General features: G+C 49.2%; 1 protein-coding gene across 1 annotated transcript in view; it reads right to left on the bottom strand.

Moving 5' to 3' along the window:
* The window catches only part of Papss (3'-phosphoadenosine 5'-phosphosulfate synthase), a 62,292-nt gene extending 48,469 nt beyond the window's left edge, over nt 1-13,823 (bottom strand). The window contains exon 1 of the mRNA XM_077649553.1: nt 13,343-13,823. Coding sequence (XP_077505679.1) covers nt 13,343-13,372 — 30 coding nt within the window. The 5' untranslated portion in view covers nt 13,373-13,823. The remainder of the gene's footprint in view (nt 1-13,342) is intronic.
* Between the last annotated feature and the right edge of the window lie 291 nt (nt 13,824-14,114).

Below are 14,114 nucleotides of genomic sequence, written 5' to 3'. Positions count from 1 at the left end.
TGCAAGACGAATTTGCGTGCCCACCAAACTACACAAGGTCAGGCACTTCGCACATGCCTGGGTCTCCCTCGCAGAGCATCAACAGTTGCTACCATTGCAATCGCCCAGGACTACCCACTCTCGACGTATATAACCCTTGACACCCTGCGGATCCACATACGACATTTAACAAGGATTCCCCAGCACCACCTTGTGTCAGTGGCGGATCAAAGACCACACGCAGCGTTTTCAAAGGTTATAGCAGCCCACCAGTCGTCCATACCATCACAGTTCACCCCGGCAGCACGGCCCTCCTCTGCGCTGTGGTGTCTGCGGGAGCCATGCGTGCGCCTTACAATTCCGGGCATAACGAAAAAATCGAACTTATCGACAGCGGCCATTAATTAGTTTACACTCTACCTACTCCACGCCGCGTATAGTGACCGCACTCATGTGTATACAGATGGTTCGGTCTCAGGTACAAGTTCAACCTACGGCGTGGTCATTCCTGCGAAACAGACTAGTATTATCCAGAAAACTTCGCAGCGGACAACCTCCACCGGGTAAGAATTGGCCGCTCTTCGTGCGGCTGTGCAGTACATCGGTGCACAAACACCCCACAAATGGGCTGTGTTCAGTGACTCAAAAGCAGCCTTACAGTGTATTAATTCTGCTTTACGCCATGGCGATCACGATCGACTCGTAGCTGAATTAAGACATCTCCAACACCAGGCGCAGGAAGAGGGTCATGACATCGTCTTCCAGTGGATACCGGGACACTCTGGCATTGTCGGAAACGACGCAGCTGACGCTGCAGCTCGAGCGGCTCGCGGCAGGGCCAACATTGTCCAGATACCGTTGACAAGAGCCGACGCAGCAAGACATCTGCGAATGCTTGACCGAAGAGAGCTTTTAGCGTCATGGTCTTCTACTGCCAACTGCACATACCGTCTGCACCGCCTAGACCCCTTACTCCGACTGTCCTCCGTCTGGCCTCTCCCGCTGCGATGCTACGCTGTTGTGTCGCCTGTGGTTGGGAGTGGCGTTCACAAATGCCTACTCCCACTTAATCGCATTGGCAGACTCTCCTGAATGATAGATCTGTGGGTGCGACGAAACTATAGAACACCTTTTTTGTAACTGTCCTCGGTTTCAATGTGAGCGTGCACTCCTCGCTGCAACACTCCGCCGTTTAGATCCTCGGTCCCTTACTGAAGCCAAGATTCTGGGCCCTTGGAGTAAGCCTTCATCGCAGAGGACAGCTTTGAAGGCACTTTTCAAATTCTTGGACTCAGGACTGAGTGCAAGGTTGTGAACCATTAGTGTGTGCCCTGTGTACCCTGCAAGTAATGGCCAACGGACACGTGGAAAAGTGACCATCTCCCTTTGTTCTCTCCCCTTTCTATCTCTCCCTGCCTTCCCCTTCCCAGGTATAGGGTAGCATACCAGGCGCTGCCTAGTTAACCTCCCTGCCTTTCCGTTTGCCTTTCTCTCTCTTGTCAGTGAATGGCCGCTTGAGCTGCACCGAGTGAAATCGTTAGCATGTGAAATAGTGGCTGCAATTGGCGTCGGAACGACAATGATTTTACAATGCAACATCTTTTATACGTCCGCACATGATGGCGCAAAAGTGACCGATGACATCGCTAAGGCGAAAGAAAGGGAGGTTCTGACAGCTTCTCTCGGCGACGAGTCAGAGCTCGATATTTCCTCGGCAGATGACTGCGTGTGGCCACGTTGTTGTTACTGAACTCGGCACAGTCTTTTGTGAACCGGCTATAGTTTGCTCCTTTCGGCAGCACGCGCTGCACTGCGACAATTTAAAAATCCAGTCTGCTACCGGCCATTGTAGCGAATAAAGACGTCCGTTTACCCTTTGCAAACTTTATCCCGTTATTTAAAGGAAAAAAAATGTGCACAGAAAGCAAGAAGCCTCGCTACGAACTCCGCGGTACCTTAAGCAGACCTCTAGAATGTTATCTTATTCGGTCGTGTGAGGGGTAAAGGTGACTGTTGACATTACAGGCTGCATATTGTAACTGGCCGAGGAAGTCATCTGGATTCTAGTTTCAAAGGGGAGTGCACTATGCTCCTGGTACTTGCATTCAGTCTTGCCAAATATGTCCCAATGGGCACCTTAGCAAGGGTACTGTGGCCTTGATTGAGGATAGTTCAAGTGCTTTCCAACTGAACTCCAACCCTCTGGCGATATATGCTGAGATTTAGATTAACAAATAAATTAAATTACATTAAAGTAAGGAACCAAATGATTAATTGGGTAATGAATTTAACGACCAAAGTAATTAATTAGTTCATTTTGGGAATTACTTCGCACATTCGTCGGTAATTTAACCGAATTAATGCATTACTTAATTACTGAACTAATTAATATGAATTACATATGCATTACTTAATTAATTACTACTTTGGTGCGTTACTAGACGCTCTAGAGACCGGACCCACGTCATCGGATGTGGTACAACCGAAGTTAGAGCGAAAAGACGACCTAGAAATGGCAAAGACATAAAGAAACGAACACGCAGCAACCGTAAGAGAAGTGCTTTCGCATCATTGCACCTAAGCAGACTTAAATTCACCCCGGGAATTTTTTGTTCAGCTACGCTCGCGTTTTCTCCTCCGCGAGTATTAGCCCAGGAAAAGTACTAGACAGCGCGATACGCACACATGGAAGCAGCATGCGGACGACGCAACCAAGGCAAGCATGCATGGGCAAGACGCTGACCACGCGACTGAGCGTCACGCTCTGCGTGGCTCCGGCGCTCTGCCAGGCGTCTGAACAAAAACGTGACCGCTGGTGTAAGAGCCGTCTAATTGACGATAGTCAAGAGCGCACCCACGTCATTCGCTCGCAAGAAACGTACAGCGGACGTAGCAGCTAACATGGGTTTCGAGGCGGCACGCAGGAACCAAACAGGCGACGTGCGGAGAGTGCCGCATTCCCAGGAGCCTTGGCGACGTCCGGGAAACCACTCAGCACATGACCGTAGAGTAAAGGCTCGCTGGTCGAAGGATAACCGGTGGTCGGACAATTGAATGAAAGAACAACTCGCGGCAGGCCAATTTGCGAAACGGATGATTCATCGAAGCTGCCTATACCGATCGAAGACTGTCGAATGCGATCCATTGAAACGTTTCTAAGGTTAACCCCAGCTGCGATCAAAGGGAGGGAAGGTGCACTGTTAGCCAGACTGACAATTCTTGAGGTCATTGTCAACTTTTTTTCTAAACAATGAGCAAGAGATGAACAATTTCTTGGTGACCTCACAACTAGACGGCTGGACACAAGTACGCCGTATTGACACATGTGCACCCTGACTTTACAAGCCTCACATTACTCATTGCACCAGGATGGTGCATGTTAGATGCAGGTGTGCATACGCTACGAGGAGGTTAGTGCCTCTTTGACTGGCTCTGATTTTGATGTCTGCACTCTGCTTACTATACATGGGAAATACTAAGGTCCCTACACCTCCTGCGTAACTTCTGGAATGAATAGCAGCGCGTAGTTGAGGACCTCGAGAGACAGAGTACAATGACAGACTGAACTCTTTCCTTGCCGTGCTTATTGAGCATGGGCCACCGGCGACCGATATGTATTGCGCACCATTTCAATGCTGCCAATGTATTTTTAGAGTTATTATGCCATGAGATATATAGTCTACAAAGTCAATTTTCGGTTTTTAAGCTTAACTTTGCTACAAAGCGGTGAATTCTGGTGGGACACTGAAGGGCGCGGTACGCAGTTTTCCAAAGCGAACATGGCAAATATAGCCCGACCGTCTTGAAAGCGACCTAAGTGTCGTGAATTTTTTTTAATGATAGTAGTGGCACTGAGTTTCATGATGATGTCAGATAGGCTGGTTTTAGTTGGATCGATAAAGACCTCAAGAAACCAGACCCCCCTCCCCCCCCCCAAAAAAAAATGACAAAGCTGCTCTTTTTTATTATTCGAGAAGTTTGCTGCCAAAAGACATAGTGAGAAAGGGGGAAGGGAATATACATGATAAAGTTGGAAGAAGGATACAAGACCAGTTCTGCTCAGATAGTTGCAAAGGTGGCTGGTCTTCTCCTTCCCTTGAATGGCTCCTCTTCTGCTTCTTAGCTTCTCTTCATATTTTGTAATATATTTCGCCCTGTATTTTTTTGCTCATCAAAGGTTCCTTCCTCGACTCTGCTGAGAACACTGCTGAGCAACTTTTCTGAGCTCTTCGCTGGGTCTTTTGTAGTTCTTCCCGTGCAAGCCACCTTCTGGCCTCTCCTTCCACCCTCCCTAAAAGTGGAGCGGAATAGTTCCCTCTCTCCACTTTGCCACCAGCCAACCATGGCAGGTGGCTCTTGTGTGTACCAACCGTGGCAGGGGGTGGTGGTGGGTTGCAAGTGCACACAACGCTACGCCGACGGACGTCGGACACTTTTTCCTCACGGGTGGGGCTTATAATGCTACGCATTAACATCCACTCCACCTGGATGCATTGTTCTCTGGCTGAGGCCCGGGCCTCCCCTCCCCTCCCTGCATGACGCTACGCAGTAATCCGAAGGCATCGTGCAGTTAAACTAAAGTGACGATGAGATGAAGTTTTTGGGGCTCTTTTTCGCAACATCGGCAAAAAGATTTCAGTCCATACGAATAAGTATATCTGGATGCTCGTCCCGAGTAAGCAACCTTGAGCTGAGGCCGATGACCCTTGCAAAGGTAGCTAGTGCAGAGGCGCGTCAGTCGATGCCATGCTCATCTACAAGAACACTGCCGAGCTTCTGCGACTGCATCTCTACTGGAGTGATGCCAGCTTGTTTTCTGGCCTTCCTCTTCCCAGATTAATTGTCCACAAGGCGTTTTACTGCTCTTCTGTGCATACTCGATGTCTGTATACGTCTTTTAACGCAAATGACCTTTTTTCTTCCCCGTGAGCCTTGGCCAGTGAAGGTTTTCTTTTGTAGTTCAAAACATTATTGAAGTGAAACATTATTTTAATGTGTATCCGTTAGTCTCTTCAATTCGAAAGATTCAGTGCAACTGATACATAGTGTCAATTATTTTATTTCATGGCATTCACATATATTTTGAAGTTTTGCTGTCACCTTCAGTAGATTTTTGTATTCAGGAATTTTTCTTGTGTATTAAAATTGCACATTTATTCTTTAGATGTCTATGATTAAGAAGCACATTTATGTTATTTGATGCGCTCGTACTTTGTAACGTTTTACAAGAAAAATATTTGCAGAGAAAAAAGTTTGAACATCTCCATGAAATAGCTTCTTTATACGAGGTAGCTAACAGTTGTTTTTAGGTCAAAATGAAGGCAGGCCACAACATTGAAAGCTACAGGTGCTTTATGCATAAATCAAACATATTTTTATATTTTGGAATTTTTGAAATATTTTAATCTTCGTGTTATAAAGTTAATATTTTCGGTGTTTACCATGATTTTCATCGAGGCTTGCATTCGACAAATAAAATTTCACATTAGTGCCGAATATTTCTATCGAAAATGCCCGTTGTAGAATGGAATAATTTAGCTTTATTTTGATGTGTTGTTTGTTAAAGCAACTTATGTGTAATTTACGGTTAAATATAATAAAACGAGCCAACCAAAACACTATATTTTTTCTATGGTAAGGAAAGAGGGAAAGAAAAACTAAAACAACGTCCAACACTCTTGGAAGGAAACAACAGTTTACGGTAGGTAGTGATGTACAAAAAGTAGCATATCAATGCACGCTAAGTAGTCTGGACTCCTCCTGGACTCCTCCAAATCTGGACTCCTGCAAAGAAATTACTAAAAGATTGTCCATTTGGTCTAGTCCGCACCAGTTGTAAACAGCAGTTTACCGATATGCCTCAAAGAAAAGTAATAAACAGTTGCATACTGCCAGTTTTAACCCACGGGGCCGAACTTGAAGTTTGAATATTACATTAATGGCAGCACAGCATAGCTATGTAAAGAAAAATTATTCAGGGTGTTTCAGGGAAGCCGGCCAGTAATGTTTTAAGAATAGGCTTTTTGCTGCATCAAGATAGCTCCTGCGGAATAGTAACACCAGCGTTGGCGGACGTCAGTAAACAGCCGAACCATGTGAACTGAAAGCGGGTTAGCTAATTTCTAACAGTTGAAATTTTAACTGTTACATTTAGGTGCTTGGTAGCGGTTACAGATCTGTAGCTGACCGTTACTAATAGCCATATAACTCTTTATAACTTCCAAAACGTGATCAGCCTCGGCGCTGCGGCTCAACAAATTTTGGCCATCCCGCGCGCCTTGCACAAACCGCGCGTTCTTGGCGCGCGCACAGCGACGCCCACCAGTGCAGGTCACTCTGTACAGCGCCACGCGTTACCTTCTATGTCGCGCCCGCGTGGCGATGTTTGGCGTCGCTCGCTGATCCAGACCAGAATAGTTAAATCAGAAAGTGGCTAACCAGCTTACTGGTTAACATGATTCACCTGTCTTTTGATATCCTAGACCAACTACTATGCCACATAAGCCATCTTTATACCTCAAAAGGTCTTAAAAGAATGGCGGTATAAATAGCATTATCCTAGCGGAAATCGAAGGGAGGAAATGGACACTTAATAAGGAGAACAATAACCGGCGGGGACAGTCAGACAACAGAGGGGGTTCCAAAGGGAGCAAGACGTGTAACAGATGGTGGCAGGATGGGGAGATGGGAACAGGAATTTTGCAGAGATTCGGTGACCGCGGCTGGCGCGAGACAGGGTTAATCTGAGATCAGTGAGAGATGCCTTCGTCCTGCAGTGGCCGTAATCCGTTGTTGATGATGGTGGATGGCGCCTATGTACTACCGCGATGGAAAGAAACGCGAACAGAGCGCAGCCTAGGCACTCCGCTGTTGGAATTTTTCAGTGCACTTTCACCGGGGCGGTAAGAAAAATACGTCAGCGTCGTCCTAGAATGCATCACGGACGACTCTAGCGTCTTTTTGCTACTACTGACGTAAAGTTGTGATAGAAAGAAATGCGAACAGCCGAGTGCCTAGGCTCCGCTCTGTTCGCGTTTCTATCCATCGCCCCTGTACAAGCGCTTTTTCTCTCGTCAAACAGTGACGTTCCATTCGGAAAATTTTCCCTTTTTCAGGGAACCTCAGGGGTAACATTTGGCGAAAAGAAAATTTTGCGGAGTTTCAGGCAATTTTCAAGGACCGAAATTCAGTTTTGCTTACTTTTTGCAAATTACTAGAGTCCCCAGGCTTCTGCCGCGAAAATGGCCTGAAATAGGGACTTTTGGTTCTAACTGACGGAATTATCGGTTTCGGCGGGGAACGTCTCTGTCGCCGATTATGGTCTATTTGGGGAACTGCTGAAAAATGCTTCATTTGCAGTGGCTTCTTATACTTTCTTTTGTCAATTTTGTCAGCAAAAGCTTTATCAAAGAAAGCGCAGTGAGTAATAATATTTAGGACACGAGTACGTCTGCATCTGTCCTACATTACCAAGCCGGTATCCTTTGTATCACTTTCACCTTCACGTTTTTTTCACTTGTTTGCTACGAAGTTACCAAGACAACGCTCATATTTTACTAAATCCTCACAGACAATGGAGTGTACCTAAAAAAAATAAAAATAAACTAAAGGAATGTTTTTAAGTTCGACAATGCTCGGCCAGTGATCCGTTTCGACGAATTCTTTTTGGGGCATGGACCTATTGCGTGCTTTCCCATTCGACGAATTGTTCGCCGTCCAGCTTCCCTTCCAGCGAGTGGGCCAGTTAGGATGGCTATGTTTATAACGCAGCTGACGACCGCGTATAGTGCCCCCCACCCCCGAGGCGCTGGAGGTTTCACGTGCGCGCCATGCGGCGGCGTCCGATGCGGGAGACCCTCGAACCGACGATAGCAGGGAGCAACGTTCGGTCCACCCGGGGTGCTGCCGGACCCGTATACGCTTCGCACTGCCCAGGGACAACAGCGATAAATGCCATGGGCGCCTTCCGCGTTCTGACAAATAGTTGCCGATGCTTGAACAAACGAGCAGTGGTTGAAGATAAGTTGGATGTAGAGCACAAACCCGGAACCATCTTGTCGAACGCACTGACGTATGAGACGAGTAGAACATTTAGCCGCTGCTTTTGAGGCTCAGAGGCACGTGAACAGTGAACGCCGCATCCAGCCGCCGAGGACGTCGGGAGGTCCGCCGCCACAGTGCGCGGAGAGCTGCGCTTATACTTGCTGCTTCCTCACCCGTGGAACCTGGATTCGCACTCTGGAAGCGTCCACTTCGGTTCGCGTCGGTTGGTGGGAGCGCCCCAAGTGCAGAAGTGACGGCTGCGTGACGACAGCTGACCCGTCTTTCCTGTGACTTCATCTCGACTGAAACTTCACTTGCCTTTGCATCAGTAATAGTAGTGCCAAAGTGAACATCACGGGAGTTGGGCTGTAAATACTGGCAATCTATATTAAACCGTTCCAAAACAGAAAGAGACGGCTGTGTTTTATTTAAATGTAACGAGAGCTTCTACACAACTAACGCGATCCGAGACGGTGGCGTTTGTCGTTTTGTCTGGGGCAAAAAAACTCGTCCAATTCAAGTTACGGTCGTTGTGTTATGGTGTACTACTTCCGAACACGGGCCAAGAGGTCAGGAAAGGTGAGACTGGAAGGTGGGGCATCAATCACGCCACGCCAGACGTGTTCGCATTCCCTCAGCTGAGCCGGCGGCGCTGTCAGGAAGACGGTGGCAGTCGGGCCAACGGCAGACATGGCTCAAGGAAAGCAAAAGAAAAGACTGCAAGCGCGATTCGTTCGGTTGGCTCGATCTCAAGGGCAGCCACAAACGATTTCTTCCGTTGGCCGCGACTGTAGCTTTGACCGTGAAGAACAAACACGACTGGCGCGGAAATCACGTATGCGGACGGCGGGAATGGCGGTAATGTCGGTGTGTTTCTCAGCTCGCAGTAATAACACTCTAATGCGAGCTCTTAAAAACACGGCCCTGGCGCGCACACAGCGACTGAAGTTCGTGGGCAATGTGAGCGCTCACTATGCATCGGTCGCAACGCCAAAACTGCGCTCGATGTACAGCCACAGTCATGAACGCGAAACCATGCGCAAGCCAGGCAAACAAAGCAAAGCTATAGCCTTCATCACTGGAGTCAACCTATCTCAGTGTAAGAGGTCCAGTCTACAAACTGCGAGGCGGTGTTTCTAATTGTTGTCGGAAAAAGTACCGGCCTGCCCTCATTGATTAGCCTGGTCGCTGCTGACTTCTAACGGTGTCCCTGAGGACGATAGAAACTGCCGTTGCCAACAGGGCTGTCCGCACCTGTTTTCGACTCCCGATTCATGTCAAGGATGTGTGCTGTGTCCATGCATGTAAGCGTTTTTCAGAATGCTGCAGCGACCTAAATTTGAGCCGTATCCACCAGGGCGGATTTATAGGGGGAAGGTCGCCGCCGCTCCCCCATCCTAGCGAGACATTTTACAAAAAACAGTCCAGGTACATGGTACTTGGTTCAAGCGGAACCACTCCTAGGGTGGCCCATACATATCTGCAGCTGGTATCCTCACCTTTGGCTTACTGGCTGAAAAACGCGCATGAATTCCTTGGGACCACTTTGCCAGATCGACAGCGAGCATTCAAGGCAGCATGCGTTTGAGGTGTCCACTGACCCAATGAGCCAGTTATACGCCTTTCCTTTACTCAAAACCAATGGAAGATTTAGACTGCGAATAAGACAACACTGGGAATTAGACTATCTGCTTCGTGCAAGCGGGTCCCGGAGTCTGTGAAGTGTGCCGGGAACGCGATCGAACCGATGACCGCAAGCGGAAGAAGGCCGAGTATGCACGTGAACGTAGAGACGCCAAAACGGGCCTGTGAGACGCCCAACCGGGCAGTGGCCTGTGAAACCTCAAAATGAGCCTGCCACTCCAAACCTCTCGGCCACTATAGCCAATGAACTTTCGCCGATTAAAGCGCTAAGCCGGTAAGCTTAGATCTAATATTTTTTTTTAATCTGTAAAAATTTTCCTTTAAAAAGCCCTGAAAGATACGACAATGTGGTCTGTGCATGTAGACTGCGGCATGGCGGATATTATGCCCGCGGTAGTAGGTAGTTAAGACTATTACTAAACTATAATTAACTACTTAACTTTTTATTGTTGATTTTAAAGCACAATGCCATATGGCGGAATCGGAGTCGTTCAACATCGTAGGTGAGCCCAGTTTTTTCACTTTCTAAGTCGGCACTGTGGTCAGAGATATCGAACGTTGAATATGCGCGCAAAACGAGCCGATACCGAAATCAACGCGCGAAATTCGCCGGAACTAGTAAAGCCACACTTCACTCCGGGAGGACGCATTTAAAAGTAAAAAACAAAACAAAAACGAAGCAGCTTTCCTTGGCGTCGGGCCAACTGGCACCTTTTCTCTACGCCGCCGCAGACAAATTGTGAACCTAAGGAGGGTGCAACGCTCCGAGCGCACAGCCACAACGCGAAGAAAACGCTGCTGTGTTTCGGCCATAGAGTTGATTTATTATGGTTTCGGCAATAAATTACCAGACTGGCGCAGGGTTAAGCGTGGCAGCGCAATGGGGCAATATGCATCGGCACTGCCGACCAGGTGAGGCGACGAATGAGGCTGGCAGCCGTTATGCTGTCTTCGCCGCTTTAATATCAGCACGAATGCAGCGGAAGCCCCATGCAGCATGCGTCTACGCCGTGTCAAATGGCCGAGTAAGGAGCCCCTATCACGAGGAACGCAACGAGTGAGGTGAGCGTCTCCCACAATTTTATAATGAGGGCGTCTTTTTCTCGCGACAGACAGCCCCTCGGCTTGAAGAGTAGCCACACCACTGTCGGCCGATGCCGCGCGTCTGCTTTGCCATTGGGTCGTTTTGCGCGCACAATTCCACGTGAACCACAATGCCGGTTAAGAAATTGAAAAAAAACTGGACTCGTCGACGAAAACCAACAATCAGAAATTTAAGTAGTTAAACCCTCCGCGGTGGCTCAGTGGTTAGGGCGCTCGACTACTGATCCAGAGTTCCCGGGTTCGAACCCGACCGCGGCGGCTGCGTTTTTATGGAGGAAAAACGCTAAGGCGCCCGTGTGCTGTGCGATGTCAGTGCACGTTAAAGATCCCCAGGTGGTCGAAATTATTCCGGAGCCCTCCACTACGGCACCTATTCCTTTCTTCTTTCAGTCTCTACTTAATTCCTTCCCTTACGGCGGCGCGGTTCAGGTGTCCAACGATATATGAGACAGATACTGCGCCATTTCCTTTCCCCAAAAAACCAATTATTATTAAGTAGTTAATAATAGTGAACTAATTGGCTTTTAACTACATACTACCACTAATGTCGGCCATGGCGTACAAACCACCTGCACCGACCGCAGTGTAGTATACATTTCACGGTGTTCAAAAAACAAACAAACTGCGAAGTTAAAAAAGAAAAACACTCGGTATATGTTCCCCCGTAGCGCCGACGGCAATTAATATTTTTCGCGAGTGGAGCAGATTCTTTCTGTTAACTCACAACCTGCTCTGTCTAATGCTCGCAACGTTCCCATCCTCCCAACCCTCGAAACAAGAAAGAAATGAAGTCGCGTACTACAGCTTCCAGCACTGACTACTGCGAACATCTAAATGATTACTACGCGATATGCTTCATTCGGTTGATGTTCCTGGACATTGTTCCAGACAGTCGATTAAATGTCTGTTCTTCCAACTGCCGGCTTTCTCTCGTTTTTTAAGCGTATATGGCCTTTCCCCTGACGTTTGGCAGACACATTCTTAAAACAGCGCGAAAAAGCCATGGACGCAAATAAAAGACGCCAGCGCCTATTTCGCGCTGTTTTAAGAATGATCTGCCACCAACTCTACGTTGGGCAGAAGCTGACACGCGGGGTCTCGCTTTCCTGCTCTTCTCGCCAATGAATTCTTTCTGCTCTTCAGCGCAAAACATGCGCCGAAAATTCCTCCCAACATTCAGCCTGTATATTAGGCAGGGTTTAAAGCAAAATGAGCCCCTCAGTACTGATGGCAGATATGCAAAACAGAGCACAGATTTCGAATTGCCACTGCATGGTGAAAAATAGCACAATTGACACGTTATTTGACGTTTTTGGCGGGACAATTTGTGTCTCCATCGCAAATTTCAGTGCAGTGAACTTATCTTGGCATCAGTGGGTAATACAAGTGCCACGTGTACGGCACGAGCGAATTAAGCTGTCTTGAGTAATGAGAACGGAAACTGCAACAAAGTGGAGGCACAGTTTTACAGCGCAGAGCACACGTGTGCTTTGCCAAGCACAGCAGGATGTGCCATAGTCAGTGACCTCTCTAATTTTTTTTTTGTACATTCAAAGCCTGCCTCATAGAAAGACCCTTCCTCTCTTTGTTTTTGGCGGTGTACAGGATGTTCTGCATTTGTGCATGCATTCGATGGAAGATGGCAGCACTGTATCAAGTCTGTACTGAATGATGTTCGGTGTACAAATAGCAATAATAACCAGCACTGGCAGCATAAACAAAGTCTTCTGGGTACAATTGGTTTCCAAATGGACATCGAGAAACTCAAAAGGCCGGAAGGTTATCTACACCGCGATTATAGCCTTCAAAAAAGCTATGTATCGAATATTTTCAAAAGGCTATATTCCCGATTTCACTCGAAGCAACACAGCCGAGGCAATCAAGACCCGCAAGCGCACGAACCAGCCCTTCTTATGACACAGGCAGAAACGAAGGACCCAACAGGGGGATCGCATACGATACGCGGAGCTTCGTCCGAAGCAACGAGAATCAAGTACAGAGAGTAATCATCTGAACGGTGTCAAGCGAGCACTCTCTGACGTCGAATTAGATGACGCGATCCCCTGTTCTTTCTTTTTTTCTCTCGTAGTACCTTTAGTGGACACGAGTGAGATATGCAGATACGCGCGGGGTGAACGCAACGTTAGCCTCTTCTAAGACGTGGCGGCGCAGTGGAAGCCACCGCAGGCGCCGGCAGTCCAGGGGCCGAATTCTCAAAGCGGGTCGGAGCAGGCTGGCGCCTTGGGCATTGTGCGTTGGGCTCCTGTAATTGCGGAGGTCAAGGGCGCGGGTCAGTCGCAAACTGCCCTTCCGTGTGACGAATCTGGCGAGGATCTGGCCCCTGATTTGCTGACGCCGCCAGCTGTGGATCCCACAGCGCTGACACATTTGGCGATTTCGCCCGCGCGCTATACCGCCGCTGGAAGAGCCACTCACCGCAGCTCCCGGGTGCGGGCGCACCCCGCGAACTCGGTTATCGTGAGGCCCGTTATCCGGGACCGGCGCGTTCTCCCCCGTCGGCGACCAGGGGAGGAGAAGGAGCCGGTACCGGGGCCCGGGTCGCGGCACTCACCCTGTACTGGAAAGCGACGCAGTTGATCATCGTGCTCGGCTGCAGTCGGCTCGCAGCGGCGGAGGCGGGGCGGGCGCACAGCACACGGCGGCGGGTCGCACTTGTGCGGGGCTCAGAAGGCCGGGGTTCGCTCGGCTGCCTCAGGAATCGGTCGCACACTGTCCCCGCGCACACAGCCGCTCCGACCGGCAGCAGCTAAGTCAGCTGTTGGCTTCAGCGTCGATATCAGCCGACTTACGTCAGTTTTTTTCGAGCCCTTATAAAGAAGAGCGAGAGAAAAAAAAAACGGCGCTGTTACAACTGTCCTTCGTCCTGTCCTCGGCGCTCATTTGCCCACGGCCTCCTCTCCCTCCCTTCCGTACCTCCCCGCAGTGGAATGGGCCGTGTGTTTTTGTTTTTAAAGCGGCATCCAGCGACACGCTGCTATGAATTGCATACCGATAAGCGGACAAAGATGTCGCGGATGCTGCGCGGCCACTCTTTGTGTGTGCGGGCCCCGGCGTGTTCATACCCCAGTGCGCATGTCTTGGGGCCGCGCTTATCGGGGAAAGTGGCCCCCTTATCGGCCGCCCTTTGTCCCCCGCCACGCGCAGGGGTGACACTGCGCGCACAAGGCGCGACACTAATTGCGCCACCGGGCATCCGCGTCCAGGAGACGATAGCACCAATTGCGGCCGGCCCCTCGGATTTTATGGACGTGTCTCGGCCCCGTCGCGTCGGGGAACAACCTTCCGGACAGGAATCTCGGACCCCCGCCGGAACGACCCCTTTC

This window comes from Amblyomma americanum, chromosome 1 (genome assembly GCF_052857255.1).
Source record: "Amblyomma americanum isolate KBUSLIRL-KWMA chromosome 1, ASM5285725v1, whole genome shotgun sequence".
Classification (NCBI taxonomy): Eukaryota; Metazoa; Arthropoda; class Arachnida; order Ixodida; family Ixodidae; genus Amblyomma; species Amblyomma americanum.
Note: the sequence above shows the minus strand (reverse complement) of the source record. Positions and strands in the feature narration are given on the sequence as shown.